The sequence below is a fragment of the Gopherus evgoodei genome, chromosome 10, assembly GCF_007399415.2.
Source record: "Gopherus evgoodei ecotype Sinaloan lineage chromosome 10, rGopEvg1_v1.p, whole genome shotgun sequence".
Taxonomy (NCBI): Eukaryota; Metazoa; Chordata; order Testudines; family Testudinidae; genus Gopherus; species Gopherus evgoodei.
This window is the reverse complement of record NC_044331.1, coordinates 70,031,951-70,058,979: the sequence shown is the minus strand read 5'-3', so window position 1 is coordinate 70,058,979 and position 27,029 is coordinate 70,031,951. Positions and strand designations below refer to the sequence as shown.

At 42.1% G+C, this 27,029-nt stretch overlaps 1 protein-coding gene across 1 annotated transcript; it reads right to left on the bottom strand.

Moving 5' to 3' along the window:
- Window positions 1-908: 908 nt before the first annotated feature.
- LOC115658646 (putative short-chain dehydrogenase/reductase family 42E member 2) lies at window positions 909-26,340 on the bottom strand. Its single transcript, XM_030577899.1, has 10 exons — window positions 26,334-26,340; window positions 25,583-25,643; window positions 23,297-23,415; window positions 19,818-19,893; window positions 17,065-17,147; window positions 11,203-11,340; window positions 8,432-8,497; window positions 5,180-5,243; window positions 4,219-4,292; window positions 909-1,493 (listed from the first exon to the last, which is right to left on the bottom strand). The coding sequence occupies exons 4-10, from the start codon at window positions 19,861-19,863 to the stop codon at window positions 1,287-1,289; spliced, it is 678 nt and encodes a 225-aa protein (XP_030433759.1). The 5' UTR covers window positions 19,864-19,893; window positions 23,297-23,415; window positions 25,583-25,643; window positions 26,334-26,340; the 3' UTR covers window positions 909-1,286.
- Window positions 26,341-27,029: the final 689 nt, after the last annotated feature.

Below are 27,029 nucleotides of genomic sequence, written 5' to 3'. Positions count from 1 at the left end.
GATCTGAGTCAGTCTCCCTGCACCGCTTTGAGATCTCAAATAAATTTGGTTTGCTTCTCCACCCTGGTGTGTTTATTGGCGCGGCACACCAGGCAACGGACCTCCAGCGCTGTTGCTTGGCCTCAGGCAGTTATCTGCTGGCAACAGCCAGGACCCAGGCAGCGTGAGTGCCACTGAAAATCAGCTCACGTGCCGCCTTCAGCACTTGTGCCATAAGTCGCCTACCCCTGTCATAGCATAACAATTGAAGCACCTCCAAGATAAAGAGAAACAAACCAAGGAGATATAAAACTTTAGGACTAAAAATGTCTGACATAAATGCAATACATGAAGAAAATATTTCCCTAACTTTAGTGTTATTTAATTTAACAGAAGAATCATAATATTCCAGTTTTTAATGTATCAGTGTTAATAAAAGTAAGAAATTGTGTGTGAGCGTGTGTTTTGAAGAAATACTTAATAAATGCAGAAGTTCAAGTATACTTTTATTTCACCTCTTGTGCAGTTTCAGAATACAGCTACTTCAGAGAAGAAATTACAGTATGTGTAATTTTTTCTGGGCAATCACTGCCTGTAAAGTATATGAATTAATTTTTCTTTGTTCTATTTCCTGGTTCCTCAGTATTCCTCACAGTAATATGCAGTGGCTGTGGCCATTGGTCTGTCAGAAGGGTTATCTAGTCATTACTTTCCTTATTATAGCTACTTGCTTTTGTTTTTAAAGCACTGCAGACATACTATAGCTACTCCTCCTCCAGTTTCTTCTGCACTTGAGCAACCATTTTCAGAAGTATCAGAGGGGTAGTCGTGTTAGTCTGGATCTTTAAAAAGCAGCAAAGAGTCCTGTGGCATCTTATAGACTAACAGATGTATTGGAGCATAAGCTTTCGAGGGTGAATACCCACTTCGTCAGATGCATGCGTCTGTTAGTCTATAAGGTGCCACAGGACTATGTTGCATTTTCAGAAGAAGTTCTTTTGAGATCAAGCAAATAGAAACAGCAGCTCTGGTTCCTGCATTTGTCAATGGTGGTCCCTTGTGGCCTTGCAACTTTATTATATTTTAAAAATGTAGTAGCTACAACCTTAAATAAAAAAAATGGCCTATCACTAATTGTTCTTAAATAGCAAAAACAGCTCAAAATACATCACAGCAAATCATTATTCTTTGAGTAAGTTAAGTTCATGTGGACTGAGGAATACACTGTGACTGATTAAAATTAGCGTATTTATACTCAAACAAATTAATGGTAGCTTTCCTTGAAATAACTACGTAAAAGTGTATGCTTAAGAAAGTAAAACAAGGAAGATCAAACATAAACAGGTGCCAAGGACAAGGCAGATTTTAAGGAACTTATGATGGTCCTGGCACTTAGGTCTACTTTGAAGATAATGATCCACAGAATCAGCAAATGCAAATTTTTTTGGGCGGTAACCTAGCTGTTTACGTGCCTTGTCTATTCGGAATGTGTGAGTTACAGTGACGCTCCACACCTGAAAAGCAAAACAACAATTAATAGTGCTTCAAATATAGAATTAATTTAGGTGCACTAGTAGAACAGATATATAAATTAATTGGTGGGGTGACTGAGCTGACAAAAGAAGTCAACAACTGAGCTGACAAAAGAAGCTGACAACAGGAAGTACAGTGCATTCAACCAGACAGAATCTTTATAAATATAAACCAAAACAGAATTGCCATAATCTAGTGCAGTCTGGCTATGTCTTCCTCCAGTTCTGCCATATGCCTTTGGCTGGGGGAACCAGGAGTGCGTGGCACAGAACTGCTGTGCCATCTCTACATCACCTGGGGATCCCCCTATGCAAAGCTTCTTCAGCCAGCTTGCTATCCCCTGTGTGTCACTGGAGCTAGAAGTTGGTGCAAAGTGAATGTAAAATGCCAGCAAATCAGAACTGTAGCCATTTACACTCACTATTGACACTATTATAAAACACCTCCCCCTGCAGCTAACAGAGTCCCTCTCTTATTTTAATAAGTATCAACCCTTTCCAGCCTGTGAATAATATTGATATTTAATTGTTTCTATTCTTGAATCACTTTCTAAGGGGTTTATAAATGAGTCATTAATTCTGTCAAATGAAATGTCTCTTTTAAAAATAGAATAAAATTTTAAACAGATTTAACATTAAAAGGCCAAACCCTGCTTAATTTGCTCATAATCCCACTGAAATCATGAGAGCAAATCAAACAGGATTCGGGCATATCTTTTAGAAAAAACATCCCATACTGATTTAAAAATGGTCAGTGATGGAGTATCCCTCTCCAGCTGTTGGTAGGTTGTTCCAATGATTGGAACCTCCACACTGCTCTCATAATCCCCTGCTCTCTGGCAACATTTACACGGGCTAAAAAACTGGGAATAATACAGTGGTGAATCAGGTCCAATCTCCCTCAACAATCTGTGCATAACTTCAGATGATACTATGTGGACATACTTATAGGAGAATAAGTGTTTAATTAGAATGACTTCATTGTGATATTTTATAAAATTTAAAATAGCTATCATACTAACATTTGAAAAATCAATCATAAACCCTGAGCCCTATGAGTAGGTGGGTGTGGGTATATCTTTGCCTTTATATATTGCATAATATATAGTAATGTAAAAGATAGACATTTATCATGCATCATTCTTAGTATCATTAATGTTTTGGGGTATGTTGAGATAAGGCAGTAAAGCAGGTCACATTCCAGTGGATTTTGACACTGACATAGATTGAAACTGACCTACCTAGAATGAATCTTGATGAAAGGTGCTTTAGCTCATCTTTTTTTTAAAACTGTCATTACCCAAAAAAGGCAGTTAAAGGCAAAAATTATATATGGGCTTTAAATAACCAAGATTTTCTTTTTTAAAAAAACCTGATATCCTGTTGAAGTCACTCACATTGCTCAAGTATTGAAAAGATCTCAGGATAGTGCTTCATGTTACATGCTGCAAAACTCCACATTACAAAACAGCGGCCAAATTCTGCCCTTGGCTTCTATTGCATAAATGAAAACCTCCTCTTGCTTCCAAGGTCAGGTCGACACTATGGGGGAAAAGTCAATCTAAACTACGCAATTTGAGTTACATTAGTAGCGTCACTCAAGTCGATGTAGCTTAGATCTACTTACTGTGGGATCCACACTACACTATGTCTACAGGAGAGCAATCTGTGGTCGATTTAATGGGTCTTCACTAGACCCACTAAATCTGTGATCACCAACCGGTTGATCATGATTGACTGGTTGATCCTAGAGGATCTCCCAGTCAATTGAGATCTCTGGTGAGGCTGGCACTAACACAGGCTTCCTGCTAGCCCTGGCCGCACACCGCTCCTGGAAGTGGCCAGTGCAGCTCGAGGTGGGGGGAGGGAGGCAGGGGTCTCCCTCCATGCATTGCTCCTGCCTGCATGCACCACCCCCACAACTCCCATTGGCCAGGAATGGGTAGCTGTGGCCAATGGGAGCAGGGGGCGATGCTTGCAGAGAGGGGCAGTGCGCAGGGCCACGTGCCGGCTGCCCCACCCCAGGGGCCGCAGGGGTGCATTGGCCCCTTCTGGAAGTGGTGAGGGCCTGGGGCAGGCAGGGAGCCTGCCTTACTGACAGCCATGGGAAATTTCAAATTTTCATCTTTTTGTTCTGATTTGGGGAAAAACCAACAACAAAGTGTCAGAATTTCTCTTGGAATGGAAATTGTGAGTTTTGACCAGCTCTAAGTTATGGTATCTGCTGTGGATATAGTCTCCATATCTTGCCTGTCCCTTTCCTACTGCTAGGGACTCCTGGTCTGCAGCTGCCTCTAGAACCCCCCTTTGATATGCAGTTCCATAACAGGGAGTGGTTCATTGGAAATGATAATACAGCCTGTGGTCTATTTTATCTCTTATGCGGATTCCCTGCTGGTTGCATGAGGATGATGCACTTGGCTCTACTGTACTCCCTGACATGCCCCCTCTGGCCCATCTACTCGCAAAGTAGGAAAACATTATGGAGGGCTTTCTTGGGAGGGGGCTGAAATGGGGTAGAAAAATGGTGTTACAGAGGTGACAGACTCTCTCTGCCCCTGCATGGAAAAGTGGGGATCTATATGCAGAGAATCCCCTCCACACACGCATCCAGAGGAAATGTTCCTCACCATTGATATTAAGTGTTTCTTGAGAACTTTAGCCAGAGACTTTATAAAGATCAATATGTATGCATTTATATTTTTACCTCATTTCTGGTCAGGAAAGGTGTAAAGCTAAAAACTGGTTTCAATGCCAGGTGCAGGCATTCCGTCACTGTGGCTGTGGACAGAAAGTTGCTAAAATGAGATAACAATAGTAAAGTGAGCATAACATAAGGCTTGTCTTTGCTGCCAAAAAAGCCATGTTCTTTTAACCTGGGGATAACTAATGGACATGAGTTCTCAAGAGATTAAAAACACAAGTGAAGACAAGGTACTTAGTTTTACTGTGAAGTAAACTCGTTGAGGTCAACCCAATGTGGGGTATAGGATCACCTTAGTGAGCCTAACTAAAGCACCTTGTCGTAATTGTGTTTTTACCACAGGATAGCTCACATATATTAGTTACCCTGAAGTAAAAAATCTAGCTTTTTTAGCAGTGAAGACAAGCTCATGGTGATGACAGGTGTTGTGGGCTAGATCCTGTGTTTGCTGCACACCCACTGTCTGCAGACGGTGCCTTGCATTTGCTACAGAAGCAGGATCCAAGGTTTTGAAAACAGCATATAATTTACAGAATATTTGATGAACCCAAAGATATCTTATCTCCTTTTGTAGAGAAGTACTTATTATACTTTTACAGGTACACCTCTACCCTGATATAACGCTGTCCTCAGGAGCCAAAAAATCTTACTGCGTTATAGGTGAAACCGCATTATATCAAACTTGCTTTGATCCACCAGAGTGTGCAGCCCCACCCCCACAGAGTGCTGTTTTACCGCGTTATATCCAAATTCATGTTATATCGGGTTGCGTTATATCAGGGTAGGGGTGTATTACATAATTCCAGCTAGTACAATTGCACAATTATTGTAGGAATTGCACAAGTTTAAATTTGTATATTCCTTTTACAGAACTGCTGTGCGGATTATCTGTGACAGTGGAAATAGAAGAGGACATGCAAAATAAAATAGCATAATAATCTAATACTTGTTTTACAATTTTTACCTGCTATATAAATGAGGAAAGCAGGAATACGTATCCATGGCTCACTGTAACCTAATTTTTCAAACTGGGAGAGATTTAAAATAAAAGAGAATAATAACAAAGTATTGGGTCAGTGCATCAAGAATATGCAGAAATAATTACTGACAAATTATAAATCTGAACTTTTTTCCCAGTTCAGCTATTACTATTTTAAAAAAGTTTTTCAGTTGAGTATCCCTATGCCTGCCAACACAATTGGATGACGTAGGCAGAGCTATCTATTTTAAAACAACAGAGGACATGAGAGGAGAGCATTTTTTATATCTTGAGTACAGTCCTGAAGTTTATTGCATTGATGTTCATGGGCGTTTTGTCTGTGCTTGCACTACAGAGTGTGGCCTTCAGTGGAGGTTTAAAATCCTAGCTTGCTAATTATGAACATATCCTGATGTTTCTGTTTTATGTTTACAATGAAATTTAAGGGCATGATTTTCCATGGCCTTGCATCTTGAGGAGCCATTTACAACAAAGCAGTCTCTACCATGGTGCTACCAAACAAAAATGGTAACATTTTACATGCACGTTGGACAACGTTGCACAGTGATAAATGACTACACAAGATAGTGAAGAATCAGGATGTATAGCTTTTTAATTAAATTAGCTCATAACAATAAAGGGCCTGACCCTGCATTCCTGCACAACTAAAACTCCTTTTGACGCCAATGGGAGTTTGTCTTTATGAGCTATAATTTTGCTAAAATCTGTGAGAATTAGGGTGACCAGACAGCAAATGTGAAAAATCAGGATGGGGGTTGGGGGTAATAGGAGCCTATATAAGAAAAAGACCCCAAAATCAGGACTGTCTCTATAAAATCAGGACATCTGGTCACCCTAGTGAGAATACAGGATTGGATTCTGATCTGATAAATAGAAATGTAGAACTGGAAGGGACCTCGATAGGTCATCTAGTCCAGTCCATCCCTGGCACTGAGGCAGGAAAGCGTTGTCTAGATCAGAGGTGGGCAAACTACGTCCCGTGGTCCACATCCGGCCTGCGGGTCCATTCTGCCTGGCTCCTGAGCTCCCGGCCGGCCTTGGGCCCTCCCCTGCTGTCCCCCGCCCCCGCAGCCTCAGCTTGCTGTGCCAGCAGCATGGCAATGTGACTGGCTCCAGCCAGGCGGCATGGCTCAGGGGCAGATTTTCCATTGAACACAGGGTGCCCTGGCACAGGACCCTCCCAACAACAAGGAGACCCAGGGCTGGGCACTCGGGGAGCTTAGCACTGGTGCACCCTCCGAGGGGGAGAGGGGCTGCACTGTGAGGGCAGGGGACCAGGCGGGCGGTGCAGTGGCAGGAGCATGGGGAATTTGTCCAGAGGATTCAGGAAGAGCACAACGTGCCACACAGCTGGCTGGAGAGAAGCGGTGCTTTGAAGGGGAAACTGCCGCTTCTCTCCAGCTGTGCAGCTGCCCCTGCTCCTCCTGAGGGGTGTATGGATAGGGGGGGGTGTACTGGGGGGATGGTTAGGGGTAGGGGGTCCCGGGAGGGGGTGGTCAAGGGATGGGGTGAGGTGGGGTTGGATGGTCCAGGGGTTCTGAGAGGGGCAGTAAGTGGGAGGGGGCGAGTAGGGGGAGGGGGCGGGCTGTTTGGGGAGGCACAGCCTTTCCTACCCAGCCCTCCATACCTTTTTGCAAACCGATGTGGCCCTCGGGCCAAAAAGTTTGCCTGCCCCAGTCTAGACCATCTCTGAGAGGTGTTTGTCTAACCTGTTCTTAAAAATCTCCAATGATGGAGATTCCACAGCCTCCTTAGGTAATTTGTTCTAGTCCTTATCTACCCTGACAGCTAGGAAGCTTTTTCTAATGTCTAACCTAAACCTTCCTTGCTGCAATTTAGTCCCATTACTTCTTGTCCTGTCCTCAGTGGTTAATGAGAACAATTTATCACCCTTTTCTTTATAACAATCTTTTATATACTTGAAGATTGTTATGTTTCCCCTCAGTCTTCTCTTCTCTAGTCGACAAATCCAGTTTTTAAAATCTTTCCTCCTAGGTCATGCTTTCTAGATCTTTAATCATTTTGTTGCTTTCCTCTGGACTTTCTTCAATTAGTCCACATCTTTCTGAAGTGTAGTGCCCAGGACTGGACATACTACTTCACTTGAGGCCTTTATCAGTCCTGAGTAGAGTGGAAGAATTACTTGTGTACAACACTCCTGCATTATAATACATCCCAGAATGATGTACGCTTTTTTTGCAAGAGTATTACATTATTGATTCATTTAGTTTGTGATCCACTATAATCCCCAGATCCTTTTCTGCAGTTCTCCTCCCTTGGCAGTCATCTCCTATTTTGTGTTTGTGAAACTGATTATTCCTTCCTAAGTGGAGTACTTTGCATTTGTCATTACTGAATTTCACCCTGTAAATCAGACCATTTCTCTAGTTTTTCAAATTCATTTTGAATCCAAATCCTGTTTTCCAAAACATTTTCAGCCCCTCCCAGCTTGATATCATATGCAAAATGTCTAAATACACTTTCTATGCCATTATCCAACTTATTTATGAAGATATTGAATAGAACCAACCCAGGACAGATTCCTGTGGGATCCTCTCAATATGCCCTTCCAGATCAATTGTGAACCATTGATAATTGCTCTCTGAGTATGCTTTTCCAGCCAGTTGCACATCCACCTTATAGAAGGTTCATCTGGGCTAGCGATACTCAGACTGAGGCTTGCGAGCTGCAAGTGGCTCTTTAATGTGTCCCTGCAGCTCTTTGCAGCACATGATATTAAAACACTGCGATTTATTAACCAATCTAAGTTATTAACCAATCAAGATGTTTTTACTATGTTATTAACCAATTGTAGCTGGTAAAATAATACTTGGTCAGTCAATTTTGCTGCAAGAACATTATATTATATATATATACACACACACACACACATCTAATGAATTCACACTATTGTGACTCTTTGAGGTAATGATCACTAATTTGGCTCCCGAGCCACTGAGGTCTGAGTATCACTGGTCTAGGATATATTTATCCAGTTTGCTTATTAGATTGTCATGTGAAACAGTATCAAAAGTCTTACTAAAGTTGAAATGTATCAAATATATAAATATTTCTTAAATATATCAAAGTTTTAAGTTTTACTTCTTCAGGTAATTACTGTGGTATTGGCTTCATTTAGCTGATACGTTCTACCTAGATTAGTTATACGCTCAAGTCCCATACAGTGTATTAGAACTAAATGTGTATAGTACATACTAACGGAATTATCCATTCGGAAAAGGAGACTTTCTCGCCATCATGTATGTAATACGCCTGACCACTCTGTTAAAGAGGCAGAGAAAAGGCAGATTAGAAACAGAATACTGTGCATGGAGTGACATTTTCTTTGTATCTTTTAAGACTATCATTTTGTAAATAACAGCAACATAATTAAAAGCAAACAGATACAAATACACACAAAACAACAAGCAACCTCCATTAGAACTAATTCTGATCCTCATGTAAGTTTCACACATCTGTAAATTCACTTAAGATACTGGAGTTATTCATGATTTATTACACTGATATATAAAAAAAGAGCAGAGTCAGGTTCATTATTTTTAGGACTTCTACTATAATGAATATGATCAACATAGTTGTCATAGCACTGAGGTTTTTCTTTATATTTTTGTAGGGGCCAAAATCACATTAGACATGATGAATTCACCAGAGTTGGCAATACTGACATGTTAGTTAACACAACTTCTCGATTTCATGTACCCTTTGGCACTTCTTCCTGCTTTAAAAACAATGGCATGTTCTTTAATGATTTTACTTACGTATCATTTTTTATACTAGGAACATTAGTGACACAATAATTAAGATTCCCTATGGATTTATATTAGAACTCCCTATATTCAGTTCATAACATTCTGAATGTTTCCTTTAGCGAGATGAAATTTGCCAGATGTCATCTCAGAATAAAGGCATTTTTTCCTGAAAGTTTGAACAAATACACTTCTGCCATTCTCAATTAATAAGAGTAAAACATACATTTTCCCCATACATGATGTGGTTTGCAGATCCTACTCTATACCAGAGCAAAGCCTGGGTTAGTGAGGCCCCTCCCCTCAACAGCTGCAGGGCATGCTCCAGTTTAAATGGGCACTGGTAGGCTAGGAGAAGGAGTTCCAGGCTGTATTAGGAAGTGACGCTGATACCTGGAGCTGTGGGATGGGTGACTACAGAATTGGTATGGCCACCTGGGAAGCGGTGATCCATATGCCTCTCTTGTTTGGAGCTGGGAATTCACAAGAGGCCCCAAAGAACTGGACATTGTCCACTCTGGCAGACTAAGCTGACCCCCTGGCAGTACCCCCACACTCTGGGTCTCCCCACCCAGGGGAACCCCCATCCCCTAACTCCACCTTGCCTCAGTGTAAGGCTATTGCCAGTCACCATCTAGCCCCACTCCCTGGGGCAGACTGCAGTATATGCCGCTCATCACAGGCAAGGCTGGGTTGGACCTGCTGCCTCTCTCTATAGCTGGGCTGCCCCTCTGCAGCCCCAATACTGGTCTTAGGCCCTCAGCTAGGCCTGAAGCCTGGAGGTTTTCCAGGCTGGACCTCCCGAGCTCCTCTAGCCTTCCCCCAGCTCTGCTCCACTTCCAGTACCCTGCTCAGCTCCCTAGCAGCCAGGCCCTTCTCTCTCTACAAGCAGAGAGATACTCCTGAGCTTCTGACTGCCCTGGCCTTCTTATAAGGCCTGGTTAGTCTGTTTGGTGTGTGGCCCCAGCTGCAGCCACTTCCCCCAATCAGCTGGGGTTTTGCTCCCTGCCCCAGCCCTAGCCCTCTACAGGGCTTTTTCAACCCTTCAGGCTGGAGCGGGTGCTCATCCCGTTATAGACCCCATCATTGCTACAGTAGCTGCCTGAATAACTTCCCCAAAACTGGGTCCCCAAGCCTTCCCTAGGTGGCAAGAAACTCTCCATCCCTCTGATTGCACCACTTGCATCATCACTTCCAAAATCTTGGGGAGGTTTGAAGGGTTGATGTCTATAGCCTCCCTCACTTATAGAGTGACCAGATGTCCCAATTTTATAGGGACAGTCCTGATTTTTGGGTCTTTTTATTATATAGGCTCCTATATACCCCGCACCCCATCCTGATTTTTCACACTTGCTGTCTGGTCACCCTACTCACTTAAGGGGTGGCCACTGTCACTGTTGGGATTTCTGCTCCTCCCTGGAGGAAGAGGGTAGAGGGCAATAGAACAGGGGTTTTCTGGGACTGGGCCTTAACTTACTGGGGGTGAGAATAAAACAACCCCCTCCAAAAGAGGGGGAGCCTAGAGGAGCTACTGATCTTCCCTTAACCATAGGTCCAGGGCACGGAATACTCCAAAGAGCCAGGAGGATTCATATTGGGGTGGCTGTGGCTATTTCTACAGTAGCTCAGTTGCTGAACTGAGTCAGAAGGAGAGATGCAATCTATGAGTCTGACTGATGCTGGACCTGCCAGGCAGTGAGTGCAGCTGCTGCAGCAACATTGTCAGCTGTCTAATGGTTTATGCTCTTAATATTTTTGTCACAACTATGAAGGATAGAAATTTAAGTAAAAATATTCAGAAGTGTTCACTAATTTTGAATATCCACATTTTTGTGAATGCTGAGCATGTACAAATTAGACCCAAAAAGTTTCAGACTGGTCAATTAAAAATGTACACATCTAGAATCAAAGCTTGATTTTGGGAAAAAAATAAATAAAAACTTTGATTCTAGAGAATTTGATGATTGCCATATTCACTTGGGGAAGATTCCTACTCAACCTGGACAGGCAGGAAACCCTCATGCAAAGCTAGCTTAGAAGAAGAAAAAGATATGACACAAAAATATTAACAAGATGAATGTGAGTTGCATTTACAAAGATGACATTTTGCATGTGGAACTGTACAGTTTGCACATGCGGTACTTTTGAGAATTTAGCAGATTGACTTTTAGACACAGAGTTTGATCTAAAAGTGACCCATATTTTAAATTGTTTACTTACCGCTATATAACCCTTCTCGGGGGTGAGAGCTTCAGCAGCTAAGAGATGAGCTTGTACAAGATTTGCTATATGAACCCAGTTCATCTGAGTTGTGGAATCTCCAAATTTGAACTTACTTAGCCCCCTTTCAATATTCTTCTGTGGAAACAGACAGCATATGCAAAAGACTGAAAAACTAAAAGCAATTTTTTTAAGAACCTGATATAAGCAGAGTCAGAATGAGCTCTCCCCTGACATCTGGTGGTAAACTCTGGAAAAAGACTTCAGGGGCTAATCTCGTTTGCATGGGCAGACCCACCCTGCCTGGCATGATGGACTGCTTGCCCAAATAGTCACTCTGGCTGCTGTGGGATCCCCAGTCTCATTGTTATTGGCGCGTGAGTAATAAAGATTGTTATCCTGGTTATGTGAATCAAGGACAGTAGAACTGTACCTGGCATTTTATGATGGAGGGAGTTACACTCAAATAAGTACCACTCGCTAGGCAAGGGATATGGGTTCCAGAACTCAGTGAACTGAGAAAAAGGCAGGGTAGAGAGAGGTGTTCTTGGTAGTGTGGGTGCTTTGTGAGACCCCTAAACACCACTTTTATTCGTCCTCTCTCTCTCCATTGTATAATAACAGAGCTATTAGGAGTCTTGTTACATCCTGCAGAGCTGAAATCACTGATACTTAGGTCTAAACAATAGACCTACATTAGGTTAAAGCACTGAGGCTCCCCTACTACCAACTGAAGTTACTAAGAGCTGTGTTAAAAGGTGGGGCTGAAGGCAAGTTGGTGAGTGGCTAGTGGAGTGGATGGCTGGCAGAGCAGATAGCAGGGTGGCTGGTGGTGAAGACTGCAGTAAAGCCTCATGGAGAGGTGTGGCAATTGGCTGTCAATGCAAGCATGTAAGATGCCCCCCGAATACCTCCCCCCACTTCCACCCAGGCTGGGAGGTAAACTCTGCAGAGGAACTTTTGAACTCTGAGGGCTGCACTGACCAAGATCAGAAACTGTAGGTGGGGCGACTGAACTTAAGACTCTGAGGGGAAAAGGACCTGCTGAACTTACGTGGGGGTGGGTCTTTTGCTCATGGTTTGTGTTATGAATTCTGTTTGTGGTGTTTCCCCAACATAATGCTGCATTGTTTCCCTCCTTTATTAAAGGCTTTTGCTACACTCAGATTCTGTGCTTGCGAGAAGGGAAATACTGCCTCTTAGAGGCACCTGGGGGTGATAAGTAATTGTCCCAGGTCACTGGGCTGAAGACAGTTTTGCATTGTGTTATTGAGACGGAACCCTTAGATACTGAACCCGGCCCTTGTTGCTGCCAACTCTGATAGACAGATGGGTTACACTTAGATGCTGGAAACCTGCCAAACAAACTGTGGGGCCACTGGATGATCGGGGCTCTAAAGGAGCACTTGAGGAAGACAAGGCCATTGTGAAGAAGCTAAACAAATTCTTTACATCAGTTTTCACTGCAGAGGATGTGAGGGAGATTCCCACACCTGAGCCATTGTTTTTAGGTAACAAATCTGAGGAATTGTCCCAGATTGGGGTGTCAATAAAGGAGGTTTTGGAACAAATTGATAAATTAAACAGTAATAAGTCATCAGGACCAGATGGTAATTCATCCGAGTTCTGAAGGAATTCAAATAGTTCTGAGGTATCATAATTGTGGCATATAACCTATCAGTTAAATCTCCTTTTGTACCAGATGACAGACAGCTAGCTAATGTGACAGTAATTTTTTTAAAAGGATTAGAGGCAATTCTGACAATTATAGACCAATAAGCCTAACTTCAGTATCAGGCAAAATTGGTTGAAACTATGTTAAAGAACAGAATTATCAGACATATAAAAAAACACGATTTGTTAGGGAAGATTCAACATGGCTTTTGATTGGAAAATCATGCCTAACTAATCTATTAGAGTTCTCTGAGGGGATCAACAAACACGTGGACAAGAGTAATCCAGTGGACATAGTGTACTTAGGCTTTCAGAAACCCTTTGACAAAGTCCCATGTCAAAGGCTCTTAAGCCAACTAAGCAGTCATGGGATAAGAGGGAAGGTCCTCTCATGGATCAGTAACTGGTTACAAGACAGGAAATTACACGGTAGGAATAAATGGTCAATTTTCAGAATGGAGAGAGGTAAACAGTGGTGTCCCCCAGAGCTCTGTACTGGGATCAGTGCTGTTCAACCTATTTATAAATGATTTGGGAAAAGGGGTAAACAGTGAGGTGACAAAATTTGCAGCTGTTACAAAAAATTACTCTGGATACTTAAGTCCAAAGCTGACTGCAAAGAGTTACAAAGGGATCTCACAAAACTGGGTGACTGGGCAACAAAATGACAGATGAAACTAAAATCTTGGAAGATGCAAAGTAATGCACACTGGAAAACATAATCCCAATTAGCTGTTACCACTCAAGAAGGAGATCTTAAAGTCATTTCAGATAGTTCTCCGAAAATATCTACTCAACGTATGTCAGCAGTCAAAAAAAATAAAGTTAGGAACCATATGAGGAGAGATTAAAGAGACTAGGACTTTTCATCTTGAAAAAGAGGAGACTAAGGGGGGATATGATAGAGGTATATAAAATCATGAGTGAGGTGGAGAAAGTGAATAAGGAAAAGTTATTTATTTGTTCCAATAATATAAGAACTAGGGGCCACCAAATGAAATTAATGGGCAGCAGGTTTAAAACAAATAAAAGGAAGTTCTTCTTCACACAGCGCACAGTCAACCTGTGGAACTCCTTGCCTGAGGAGGTTGTGAAGGCTAGGACTATAACAGCGTTTAAAAGAGAACTGGATACATTCATGGAGGTTAAGTCCATTAATGGCTATTAGTCAGGATGGGTAAGGAATGGTGTCCCTAAGGTGCCACAGGATTCTTTGCTGCTTTTAGCCTCTGTTTGTTTGTCAGAGGGTAGAGATGGATGGCAGGAGAGAGATCACTTGATCATTACCTTTTAGGTTCAATCCTTCTGGAGCATCTGGCATTGGCCACTGTCAGTAGACAGTATACTGGGCTGGATAGACCTTTGGTCTGACCCAGTACAGCCATTCTTATGTTCTTATGGATAGATAATAAAACAGACTATATCATAATGTCACTATATAAATCCATGATACATCTATACCTTGAATACCATGTGCAGTTCTGGTCACTCGATCTCAAAAAGATATATTAGAAATGGGAAAGGTACAACGAAGGGCAACAAAAATTATTAGGGCATGCATCTGACGAAGTGGGTATTCACCCACGAAAGCTCATGCTCCAAAACGTCTGTTAGTCTATAAGGTGCCACAGGATTCTTTACTGCTTTTAAAAATTATTAGGGATCTGGAATAGCTTCCATATGAGGAGAGATTAAAAAGCTTGGGACTTGTGATCTCTTTTCTAAGCTGAACAAGAGGGTATATGATAGAGGTGTGGAGAAAGTGAATAAGGAAATGCTATTTACTCCTTCATATAACACAAGAAGTAGGAGTCACCCAGTGAAGTTAAAAGGCAGCAGATTTAAAACAAACAAAAGGAAGTACCTTCACATAATGCAGTCAACCTGTGGAACTCATTGCCAGAGGATGTTGTGAAGGTGAAAACGATAAAAAATTGTGGATCAATAAGATGATATAGGTCCATCCATGCTGTTAGCCAAGATGGTCAGGGATGCAACCTCATGCTCTGTGTATCCCTGTGCCACTGACTGCCAGACGCTGGGACTGGACGACAGGGCATGGATCTGTGACTGAATGCACCCCTGTATTCACACCCGACACACTACTATAATAATCTTTGTACAAAATATGCCTTGTGAGGTATCATATGAAAACTTGTAACTCACTGGTCAATAATATGGGGAAAGTATGTAGCAACATTATATGTAAAGTTATGAACATGGACTGAAATTCAGACATGGCATGCTTTGTTTGAAATATCACAGCCATATACAATTGATGAATATGGGCATTACAGGGTGCTACTTTGAGGTCCAATGCATCACAGTGGTTTTCAGGTAATCTGGCATGTGGCTAAACCTGTTTCTCAAAAACAAAGGACAAGGTGATGCCAACTTTGTCATCAAAGTTGATGGGCAATCACCTGTCAAGCGGCCATTCTTCAGCAAAGAAGAGGGGCTGGAACAGATCAATCTACATTTTAGCAAACAACAACATGGAATCTCTTTCACCGCAAGACTCCATGACTCCAACCTCATAGTGGGAATGAATTTTTTCTAGGGGTAACTCTCAGGAAAATGCATTTCGAAGAGTGATCAGGCTATACAAATGAGCGGCAAAATCACCCCCAGGGATCTCTCCCTATCTATCTCCCTTTCTCTTTCACCTAAGATGGCAAACAGGGGCAGCTCCAGGCACCAGCACGCCAAGCGAGTGCTTGGGGTGGCAAGCCACAGGGGGCCCTCTGCCAGTCATTGCGAGGGCGGCAGACAGGCTGCCTTCGGCGGCATGCCTGCGGAGGGTCTGTTGGTCCCACAGCTTCGGTGGACCTCCTGCAGGCGTGCCACCGAATCCGCGGGACCAGGGACCTCCCACAGGCAAGCCGCCGAAGGCAGCTTGCCTGCCGTGCTTGGGGTGGCAAAATACCTAGAGCTGCCCCTGATGGCAAAGGAAGAAGCCAGTTGATTTTGGGAGAGATCTTGACCTGAAATTTCATCAGCCCTGAGATCAAGTCTAGTTTGTTAAATTTTAGCACTAGAAAGCTTTTTATTTTTATTTCTCTTGTAACCATTTCTCACTTTAATGCCTTGTACTTGTAGTCTCTTAAAACCGCTCTCTTTGTAGTTAAATAAACTTGTTTTATTCTTTAATCAAAACTAATCCAGTGTTGTCTTTAAACTGAACTGTAGGGGTAACTCCATTTAAAGTAGAAAACTGTTGCACACTGACAAGGACAATGGACCTCCAATATGTGGACTGTCCAGGAGAGAGCTGGTCAGTGAAGAATACATGTTTTGGGGGGAATATCTGGGTCTGGGAGTGTATTGGGTTCATCCTGTAAGTGCTAACCAAGGCTTATGGAAGCCAAAATGTGACTAGAGTGTGCTGGCAGGCTTCATCTGTACACGCTCAGGGTGTTATCTTCATGCTGGGTGAGTGGCCCAGGTGGGAGCTACAGCAGCAAAGCACTGTGAGGCACCTAAGGTTGCAGGCAGGTGATGATACAACCCCTCACTGGTCTGGGCTGCACCCCAGAATGTGACCAGATTACTTGATAATTGCCCTGATCTGCTAATTCTCTCTGAAGCGTCTGGCATTGGCCACAGTCATAAGACAGGATACTGGGCTTGATGGACCATTGGTCTGACCATGTATGGTCGTTCTTATATTCTTATGCATGAAATAACTGTAGGAAGGGTGTGATTTGCTAAGCAATGTGATTAATTTAATTAGCCATTCCCTAAAAATCAAATATTTGCCTCTAAAAAAAATTAACATCTAAACCTTGACATCAGCAAGATTTAACTACAGCTACATGGTCTGATTAAACAATAGTAAAATATGATTTCAGGATTTTTCTGATAATATTTTACACTGAAGCTAAAGTGCTTACTCAACAAAACAAATAATGCATAATAACCAGTGATGCAGGCATAGCTCTTTCTCCACAGCACTAGCCCACTTTTTGTCTTTCATCACAAAAAAAAAGTGTTCATAATTTTCATTCCCATCATCATTCTCCAGTTATGCTATTTGTCAGCTTGCACCATGTGGGCAGTCAACAAAGGGCTCTTGAGGGACTGTTTAGATCAGTAACCAGGATACTAACTTTTGAATTTTTTAGACTTAAACAGTACAGGTACTATAATATTTGTAATGCGCTCCAGAGCTGATAATAGAGTACATACTAATAGTCGTGGCAGGAGTGTTTGCTCTTCTGGTCCATAGATGCCTGGTGGGCGAAGAACACATGTATGGAGCTCATTGCCTCCTAGGAGATACAATGAAATGTGATTTTTCAAATAGTTTCCATATCGGTACATGACAGGTACACTTCATATGCTGTTTATATTTTATTTTGAAAAATATAAGCAGGCCAAACACACTGGTCCCTTTATAGTAAATTCTCTTAATCTTCTTTTACAATGTGAATTTAATACTCATGAAATGTGCTGGCTTGAGAGTCTTGAAAACTGAAATCCTCTGACCATAAAATAGCTGCAATATGAATAGCATCTTACAAATTTCCCCCCAATATACCCCTCATACCTAACTTGCACAGAATATTGAAAAGCACGGTATCTAATACAACTAGCTATATTGAAACACCTCCCCTGATCACAGCTGTAGCAGTATCACAAAGAGCTAGAAACAGTTTCTCAAGCAACCAGCATCCGGATCAGTTAGTTTTGACCTTAAAAGTCCTAAACCTTTAAATATCTCATAGAAATCAATGGGCAGCCTGTGCACTCTACTGAGAACAGATATGATGTGCTTTCTATATGAAAATACTTATAAGTAACAGATACTTTCTGCACTAATAGTTTCAAGTCATATCCCCATGTAGAGTACATCACAGTGGTGTGTGTCTGAACTCACAGCAATGGATAATGGTAGCAAGGTCTGCCTCTGATAGAAAAGATTATAGCCTGCTTGACTAGTGTAGATTGAATAAAGCATTCTTGGCCACAGCTGCTATCTGTGTACTCAGGATTTGAGAAACTAACGTAACTCAGAAATTAAAAATCTAAGGGTATGTCCACACTACGAATTAGGTTGAATTTATATGTCTTTTTTTTTAGAAATCATTTTTTTTTTTTACAATCGATTGTGTGTATCCCCACACAAAATGCTCTAAGTGCATTAAGGCAGTGAACTGTGTCCACAGTACCAAGGCTAGCGTCTACTTCTGGAGCATTGCACTGTGGGTAGCTGTGAGTAGCTATCCCACAGTTCCTGCAGTCTCCACTGTCCATTGGGATTCTGGGTTGAGATCCTACTGCCTGATGGGGCAAAAACAGTGTTGCGGGTGGTTCTGGGTACATGTCGTCAGGCCCCCCTCTCCCTACCCCTCTCTGTGAAAGCAATGGCAGAGAATCATTTCACACCTTTTTTCCTGGGTTACCTGAGCAGACATCATACCATGGCAAGCATGGAGCCCGCTTAGCTCACCGTCACTGTATGTCTCTTGGGTGCTGGCAGACGTGGGACTGCATTGCTACACAGCAGCAGCTCATTGCCTTTTGGCAGCAGATGGTGCATTACAATTGGTAGCCATCGTCATCATATTGCTGGGTGCTCTTTTAGCCGACCTCAGTGAGAACGGTCAGGGGAGCCTGGGCAGACATGGGAGTGACTCAGCCAAGTCATTCTCATCTTCTGCCGAGCACCCAGGAGATGATGATGGCTAGCACTCATACTGCACCATCTTCTGCACAGCAGCCAAGAGATGATGGTGGCTAGCAATCATAATGCAGCATCTTCTGCCGAGCACGCAGGAGATGACGATGACTAGCAGCTGTACTGCACCGTCTGCTGCCAGCCTAAGATGTAAAAGATAGATAGATCAAAACAAGAAATTGACCCGATTTGTTTTGTGAAATAAACAGCCTGCTAAACCTAGGGTTTTGAGTTCAATCCTTGAGGGGGCCATTCTGTGTGACAGTTGTTTGTATTTCTCCTTGATGCAAAACCACCCCTTTTGTTGATTTTAATTCCCTGTAAGGCTTGTCATCAGTCGCCCCTCTCTCCCTCCATCAAAGCAACGGCAGACAATCGTTTTGCGCAAAACCAGGCAAGGAGGCAACGGCAGCATGGTGACAAGAGGGACATGGTCATAGACTTCTCACAAAGTACGGGCCGAGCAATGTGCCCCGGCAATGTGCACATCATGCTGATGTGCCCTGCATGAGCTCTGCAAACACGCTGGCCAAACAGGAAATGAAATTCAAAGGTTCGCGGGCCTTTTCCTGTCTATCTGGCCAGTGCATCTGAGTTGAGAGCACTGGCCAGAGCTGTCACAATGGAGAACTCTGGGATACCTCCCAGAGGCCAATACCATCAAACTGCATCCACACTACCCCAAATTCAACCCGGCTAGGCTGATTTCAGCCCTAATCCCCTCGTTGTAGGTAGAGTGAAGAAATCGATTTAAAGAGCCATTTAAGTTGAAAAAAAGGGCTTCGTCATGTGGATGGGTCCAGGCTTAAGTCGAGGCAACGCTGCTAAATTCAACCTAAAGTCGTAGTGTAGACCAGGAACAAACATCTGTCTGTCTTCTTCCTTATCTATTGCAAGTCATCTGTAAGCCCTAATGACCCGTGAGGATGAAGCTGGTGGAGAGAGTGTTTAGGGGCCACTGTGTCTATAGTGAAGCTTAGTGGGACTGTTGGCGTGAGTATATGTGTATATGAGTAAGGAATGCAGGCTCAGAGCCTACATTTGCAGTAGAATTTATAAACATTTTTAATTGAAGAAACAAGGTTTTAATTTTCTGAATCTTCGATTATCCCTTTTCCCCTTTGTGTGTAGTCTCTTGTCCACCTGAATATACATGGACACTGAGTTTAGACACATTAATTCAGGGAAGAAAAGACCCCTTTATGTTGTTCATATTTTGTCATACTTTAGTGATATCAGAAAAGTAGAATTTTATATGTACCTTTTAGTGGGGTTCCATTAGCTGCAAGGATCATTTGGTCTGCCATTGCTTTGGTTCTAGAATAAGGATTAACCTGCTGAAAAGAGAGTGCAAATATAATGAACTGCCTAACTATATTACTACGTAGGTAAATTACACACCTGATAACATTTCAGTAAACTTGTACATCTATTCAGCTTGCAAACATCACCTCAATAAAATCTTCTCAAAGCATAAGATGTGGAGAAATAATTTAGGGTTGGAGACCTAAATAATCTGTTTATGATAAAAGAGACAGGTTAGCGTTTTTGGCTGCACAAGTTTAGATTCCCAGTAAACTAAGCATAGCCTTCTTTTAAATTTCTATTTTTACTTATGATATGCTTCAAATATATGCTTTATGATTCAAATTATTCTTTGGCAAGGGGGATATTTGTGATATAAATAACAGTATTGTGAAAACAATAGAGTAGATACATATTGATTAAGTGATTTTTAATTTATACATTTACTCATTCCAGATTTCTCATTAATCTTAAAATGTAAGTTGCTTAACTAGAGTATAGACTTGAAGGGCTCAACTCTCCCATGTGCTGGGGCAGCTCTGGGGTAGTCTGGCTGCACAGTGTCCCCAAAATCAGCTTCCTAGAGGACAGCCCCAGTGTAGAGAAATCACAAGGTGGCAGAGTGTTGACATAGTGGTTGCTATATGTCCCAATTCACAGCTGACATTATAGGGGCATAGCTAGGGAAAAAAGGGGTGTGACTGGGGCTCCTTTACATGCAGTTGATCACAGGCTTTTGAAATGGCCTCATAGGGGTAGGAAGAGGCCGATGTAGGAGCTGCTATAGAGTCTCTATACGACCTGAGGTTCCCACTGAAATATATCAGGTGGCCCAAAGGGAGGAAAAACCACTGATAAGCCCCCTGCTTGCGTTCCTTTGGTACAAAGGAGTTTGCAGCATGTATAGAACCAGAAAGAGTGTTCACTTACTTTACAGTTCTTTGAGATACATTGTCTGCATAGATTCCACTTCTGGTGGTGTGCATGAGCCCCATGTGCACATGACTGAATTCTTTTTTGAATAGCAGTGTCCATTGGGGCCACACATGCTCCCTGAGAGACCTTGTGACCCCTGTAGTTAAGGGTATAAGGAGTAGGAAGGTCCCAATTGCTTCTCAGTTTTTTTGCCAATAAAGAATTCCATATAGCAGGATTCTGAATTAGCGGGTATGGAGGGCTGGTAGTGGAATCTGCGTGGACAATACATGTCAAAGAACCACAGTTACCTTTTTTTCCTTCTGCAAGTGATTGTCTACACAGATTCCACCCTTGGGGTAGGTCTACACCACAATTAGACACCTGCAGCAGGCCTGTGTCAGCTGACTCAGGCTCCTGAGTAAGGCTAAGAATTTTTCACAGATATTTTTAGTAAAAGTCATGGACAGGTCAGTGGCAATAAAGAAAAATTCATGGAAGTCTGTTCCTGACTTTTACTAAAAATATCTATGAAAAAATGGGGAGCCTGGGCAGCTGCGGGTGGGCTGGGAGCTCCAGGGACCCCCTCTGCTGGCCACTCCAAGCTGCAGAGGTCCCCCCCAGCACCTGTGGAGGTGGAGAACTCTGGGGGTTCCCACTGGTGCCCAGGGCAGCCAGAAGCAGCAGGGGGTCTGCCTGCCACCTGCACTGGCCAGGAGCTGTGCGGGGCTCCCGCCCCCTTAGGAAGCAGAGGTACCCCGCAGCTCCCTGCCTCTGCAGGTGGCAGGGGACCCTGCAGCTCCCAGCTGGCGCTGGCTGAAGTCACAGAGGATTCTGTGACTTCCGTGACCTTCATGACTAAATTGCAGCCTTACTCATGAGGCTCAGGCTAAGGGGCTGTTTAATTGCAGTGTAAACATCTGGGCCTAAGCTGGAGGTTGGGCTGTAGAACTCTGCGAGGCAGGAGGGTCCCAGAGTTCGGGCTGTAGCCTGAGCCCAAAAGTCTACACTACAATGAAACAGATCTGCAGCTTGAGTCTTGGGAGCTCTAGTCAGCTGGCACAGGTCAGCTTGGCTTTTTATTTGAAGTGTAGACATATCCTTGATGACTAGCAAGCAGTATCTCATCCTCAGGAGATGGGTAAAAGGAGTCCTACTTAAAGTTCGATTAATAGATTGCTCTGCCTAAACTGTCATCTAAGCTAGAGGCCTGCACAAAGGCATAGTGAATGGTAAAATTATGGACTGATCCATGGTGCCACCAGATATATCTCAGACATTGGGATACTTGTTCAAGGAGGTGGTAGAGGCTGCCTGGGCTCAAGAAGATTGAAACAATGTGTCCAGGAATATTTGTCTTAGTTAGTTGGTACATAGTAAGTTCATATACAGTCTGACACCCATTTAGATAGTCTCTGGGGGTATTGGTTGTCCTCTCATTGGTTCCACAAATGCAACACATAGTTTAGGTGTGGCTCAAATTGATCTAGTCTTGTCTATATAAAAGGGCAACATTCTCACTGAAATCCAGAGTGTTTGAAGTTTTGCTTTGGCTGATGTGAAAGTTCAAGGCTGGAAATCACGGTGAAGCCTGGGAGTGAATTTGTTTCTAAGGAGAGCCTGGCATAAGGGCCTGAAGTGGCATCACATGCCCATCATTTATGGGCTTTGCTGTGTCAGAAGATGGACAAATCTTGAATCCTGGAGACTTTGGGCATTTTGGGCCAATAAACAGAGGGATGTAGCCCTTAGGAGAGAGGGAAGGTAGGAGCTGACAGGGAAACCTATCAACACTGCAAGCAGCTAAATTGATGACATAATTTTTTTAAACCAATGGGTTAGCTAAAATGTATCGAAGTGAATCTAGGTAACTAACAATAACTAATCTTTCTGTAGGTGAAGAGACACAGGCTCTGTGGGGTTCTGTCTCATAGACATGGGTGCTAAGATGGAAAGGCAATTGAGGCTGCCCCACCTCTTATACCCTTGGCTACACTGGTCACAAGTGCTCCCAGGGCTCAGGCACAGCCCCAGAGGACACTTCTTTTCGAGAAGAATCTGATCTCGCATCCATGGGGTGCATGATCGCCACCAAGATTGGAATCTGTGTAAACAAACAGTCAAAGAAGAGGTGACTCCTAAACACAACTCTAACTTATGCTTGGGTTGGGCAGAGAGTCAGGGAGCCAAAAGACTCCTTGATGGCCCGCTGCAATAAAGAATCTTCCCATTATTTTCAAATCCAAATTTTTTAGTTTGTTTATTTTTGCAAGATCCCAAATGTGCTTACTTATGGATAAGGACTGAATAATTGATCACAGGCCACTCTTAGAATAATCTCACAGTGTTTAAGTCACAGCTCTGGCAGCAATAGCTACTGCTACCCAAAGACAGATTGATGATAATTTAAATAAATGCCCTCTATAGAAGCTACTTTGGAACACAAATACAGTTTCATAAGTTGAACAGCAGTGTTTTGCTATAGATCAAGCTGACAAGGTCTGTTGCAAAGTAAAATACCTTTTCTAGTGGAAAATATGGTACAGTTTCCTCATCTCCTTCTTCAATGGGATTCCCTCCAAACACCACATTCACCGTACTAGTATATATCAGCCTTGGGATATTTCTTTGTTTGCAAACTACAATAATATACAAAATATATTATTTTAAGAAAAAGGGAAGAATATGAAAATCCACATGAACTGGCAGCGAACATTTTCTGTTAAAGGCAACTACTGCAAACATAAGAAGGGCAGTCTTTCAGTTTTAGCATTATTTTTAAATTAACATAATACCTTTTATTCATATAGAAATATTTCATTCAAAATCTCTCTTAGTTAGTGTCTATATAACACTTTGAAAATGGGAAGTGCTATATGAATGCTATTGTTATTACCAAGTGCTTTACAAACTACATACATGCAACAATCACATCATCACTGAATTGCAGTCACTAATTGGTGAGGGGTAGTTACTTTTGTGAAAAGCGACAAGGAGTCCTATGGCATCTTATAGACTAACTGACGTATTGGAGCATGAGCTTTCGTGGGTGAATACCCACTTTGTCAGACTTCTGTGAGTACACTTCGATGGAAATAGAAAGCCCTGCTGTATTTCAGTAACATCACATTATATATTTTTACTGTGTATCGAGTTAGAAAAGATCAATATGCACATGCATGTGATCATATGGAATTATAAATGACCTGCATTATCTTTTCTTATGGACTTTAGCTCTCCCTGCTGAAGTCACCTTAGCCCATGCTTGACCAGTAGGCAGCTTTGCTAGCAGTGCTGCTTCTTCTAGCACATCTGGCCTGTATCCCTGCCATCTTCTTGCTTATTTGTATGCACCTCCATGAGGTTCTCTCCATTTTCATCTTGTGAGAACTTAAGTGTGATAGGAAACAGAGATGTCTTCCCAAATGTCTCAGTGGAAAAAAGTTTCCCACACCATCATCCCAGGGATTGAGGAAAAAAGGTGGAGACAGCTTTCCAAATGCTATGAAGGAGAACAGAATGCTCCTCAACCTTTTCCAACCTTTTGGTTAAACTCCACCAAAATATGAGAAAATAAACAAAACAAAACAAAAATATCTTTGGCTAAATGGGATTCAAATCCACCATCCCTAATATTACAGCTGACTCTTTAGTCCCTTGTGCCAGTGTTCTGGTTGAGTTTGAGGTTTCCACATTCCATTTTTGTATGTAGGAACTCTTATGCAGACACATCCATGGATACACTAGGTAGTGTGTGGGGAAGGAACAGCCAGAAGCACAGTCCAGCTGCGTTAGTAACAGCATCGTTGCTTGGCCGCCCACAGGCTGTGTTGACAACAGCGGGGAGAGCAGCTGTCATAATAGTGACTGAGAAAATAGTTACACAATTGCAAATATATGGGGGAAAAGTCTGCCTTTTGGCAACGTGTGCTCTTGGTAAACTACACGCACATGAGAAATCTCAGCGTGTATGTATTCCCCCCCACCCCGACAATTCTTGCTCCATTATAAACCCTTGGAGACATGACCCTGCAAATTCTGTGGCTCCAGGAGATAGTTTGTGGTTGGGGCTAAAGAGGGAAATATTTGGACTATTTCAATGGATATGTTCCTTAATTCAGTCATGGCTTTGCTTGCCACTTCACTTCAGCTGTTTTTGCTCCAGGTAGACATAATAAGAACATAAGAACAGCTGTACTGGGTCAGACCAAAGGTCCATCTAGCTCAGTATCCTGTCCACTGACAGTGGCCAATGCCAGATGCTCCAGAGGGATTGAACCTAAAAGGTAATGATCAAGTGATCTCTCTCCTGCCATCCATCTCCACCCTCTGACAAACAAACAGAGGCTAGGGACACCATTCCTTACCCATCCTGACTAATAGCCATTAATGGACTTCACTGCCATGAATTTATCCAGTTCTCTGTTAAACGCTGTTATAGTCCTAGCCTTCACAACCTCCTCAGGTATGGAGTTCCACAAGTTGACTGTGCACTGTGTGAAGAAGAACTTCTTTTTATTTGTTTTAAACCTGCTGTCCATTAATTTCAGGCCAGTGCAAAAAGCAAATTTTCCACATAAAATATAGTAAGAAATACTTTAAATATATCATAAGTATGTTACTTTAGGGCTTCTGTCTGCCACCCTTACTCATGGTGAGTAGTGCCTTACTCTGTGAATAAGGATGGAAGAGTTGGTCTTTGTCTGCCAAATCAATACACTAAAAACCTGAAGTGAATGAGAGTCCTTTCCACTGACTTCAATGGGCTTTGGATCAGGCCCCCAGAAGGAAAATCTAGGTACATACCATCAATGACTACTTCTGTTCCATTGACATTTATGGATTCAATCTTTTCTTTCCTGTGTAGCTAGAAATAGAGAAGTTGTACAATAAATATCTAATTAATTAAACAATTTAAATTCACTACACAGCTTTCTAATTGCCAAAAACGAATGCAGTTATATCTGCTTTGCTACTTATTTTATTTTTTTATTTTCTTGCAAACCTCACTTCTATTTTTTTGTGTCAGTTCATGTAAGTAAAGTTTAAATTAAAAAAAAGGGGATGGGGTGGGAAACAGATCCCAAGGCCTCAATTTTCTGTTCTGCCCAAGGTATGATTGGCATAGAAATGAGAGCTGGAAGCTAGATTCATACATGTGTGTGCTTTCCCATATTCTGGGGCTTGGCTATGGCCTTGTCCTGTTCTCCTCCATCCACTCTGCCCAATAAACTAGAAGCCTCAGGATTGCTTTAATTAAGCGTTAGTACAACATTCTGATTATTTTGGGTTCTGCACTAGGTTAATGATTTGGTGCTTAGTATTTAATAAATGCCTCCTCATTCCCTAATTAGATTATTTAACCTTTCTAAATAACTTTGGCTTACACTTTAAACTAATTTAATTTAATCACATTAATCAGAAGCTTAAATTACTTGTAGCTGTGAAAAACAAATGTTGAGCCCATAAACATTTAAATCAATAACATTTCACACGTGTAAAAGTTTTAATAAATATTAAAAAAGTTTGTGGATATTTTTTCCTGTAATTTACCCACCTTTATGTGAACAATATACTGCTACTTTTAAAGGTTCTAGAAAGAAAAAACAATAAGAAAACTCTGCTCACTTGTTCCAGACCTGACATTCCATACGAAGCTGCATGAAAAACACAGTCAACCCCTTCACAAGCCTTGAATACTGCTTTACAATCCCTCACATCACCCTGTGATAAATCAGAAAACAATAGATTTGGCCAGAATGATATCATTTATAATTTTTCATATAACTAATAATTATTGTTAAGAAAAATCTAAAAGTAATTCTGCTGCCATTCACACAATTGCTTTGCTAACTAATATGCAATAGGCTTTTACAAAACTGTGCAGAAAAGTCCCTGGTAGAGTATTTCATTATGGACAATAAAAATGTGTATCCTATGGTTTGATTGAATAGTATTATGTTTTTCACGCCTTGCCCTGTAGCCCCTATGATAGCAAAACTAGTTTGACTTGAATTGGAATAACATGTGTCTAAGAGCTGCAGGATCAGGCACCAATTCTAATAAGTCACGAGAGGGAGGGTTCGGTGATTTGCAATGTTGCCACCCTGAGATAAGAGTGTTAAATTTTACTGTATTCATAAGAGATCAGACATCAAAATCTCAGCTTGTTCAGTTTATTAAAAATATAAAAAAATCTGCTCTCCAATAGGTTATTTTAAACACGTTTCTGTTAGACATTTGCTATTTAATT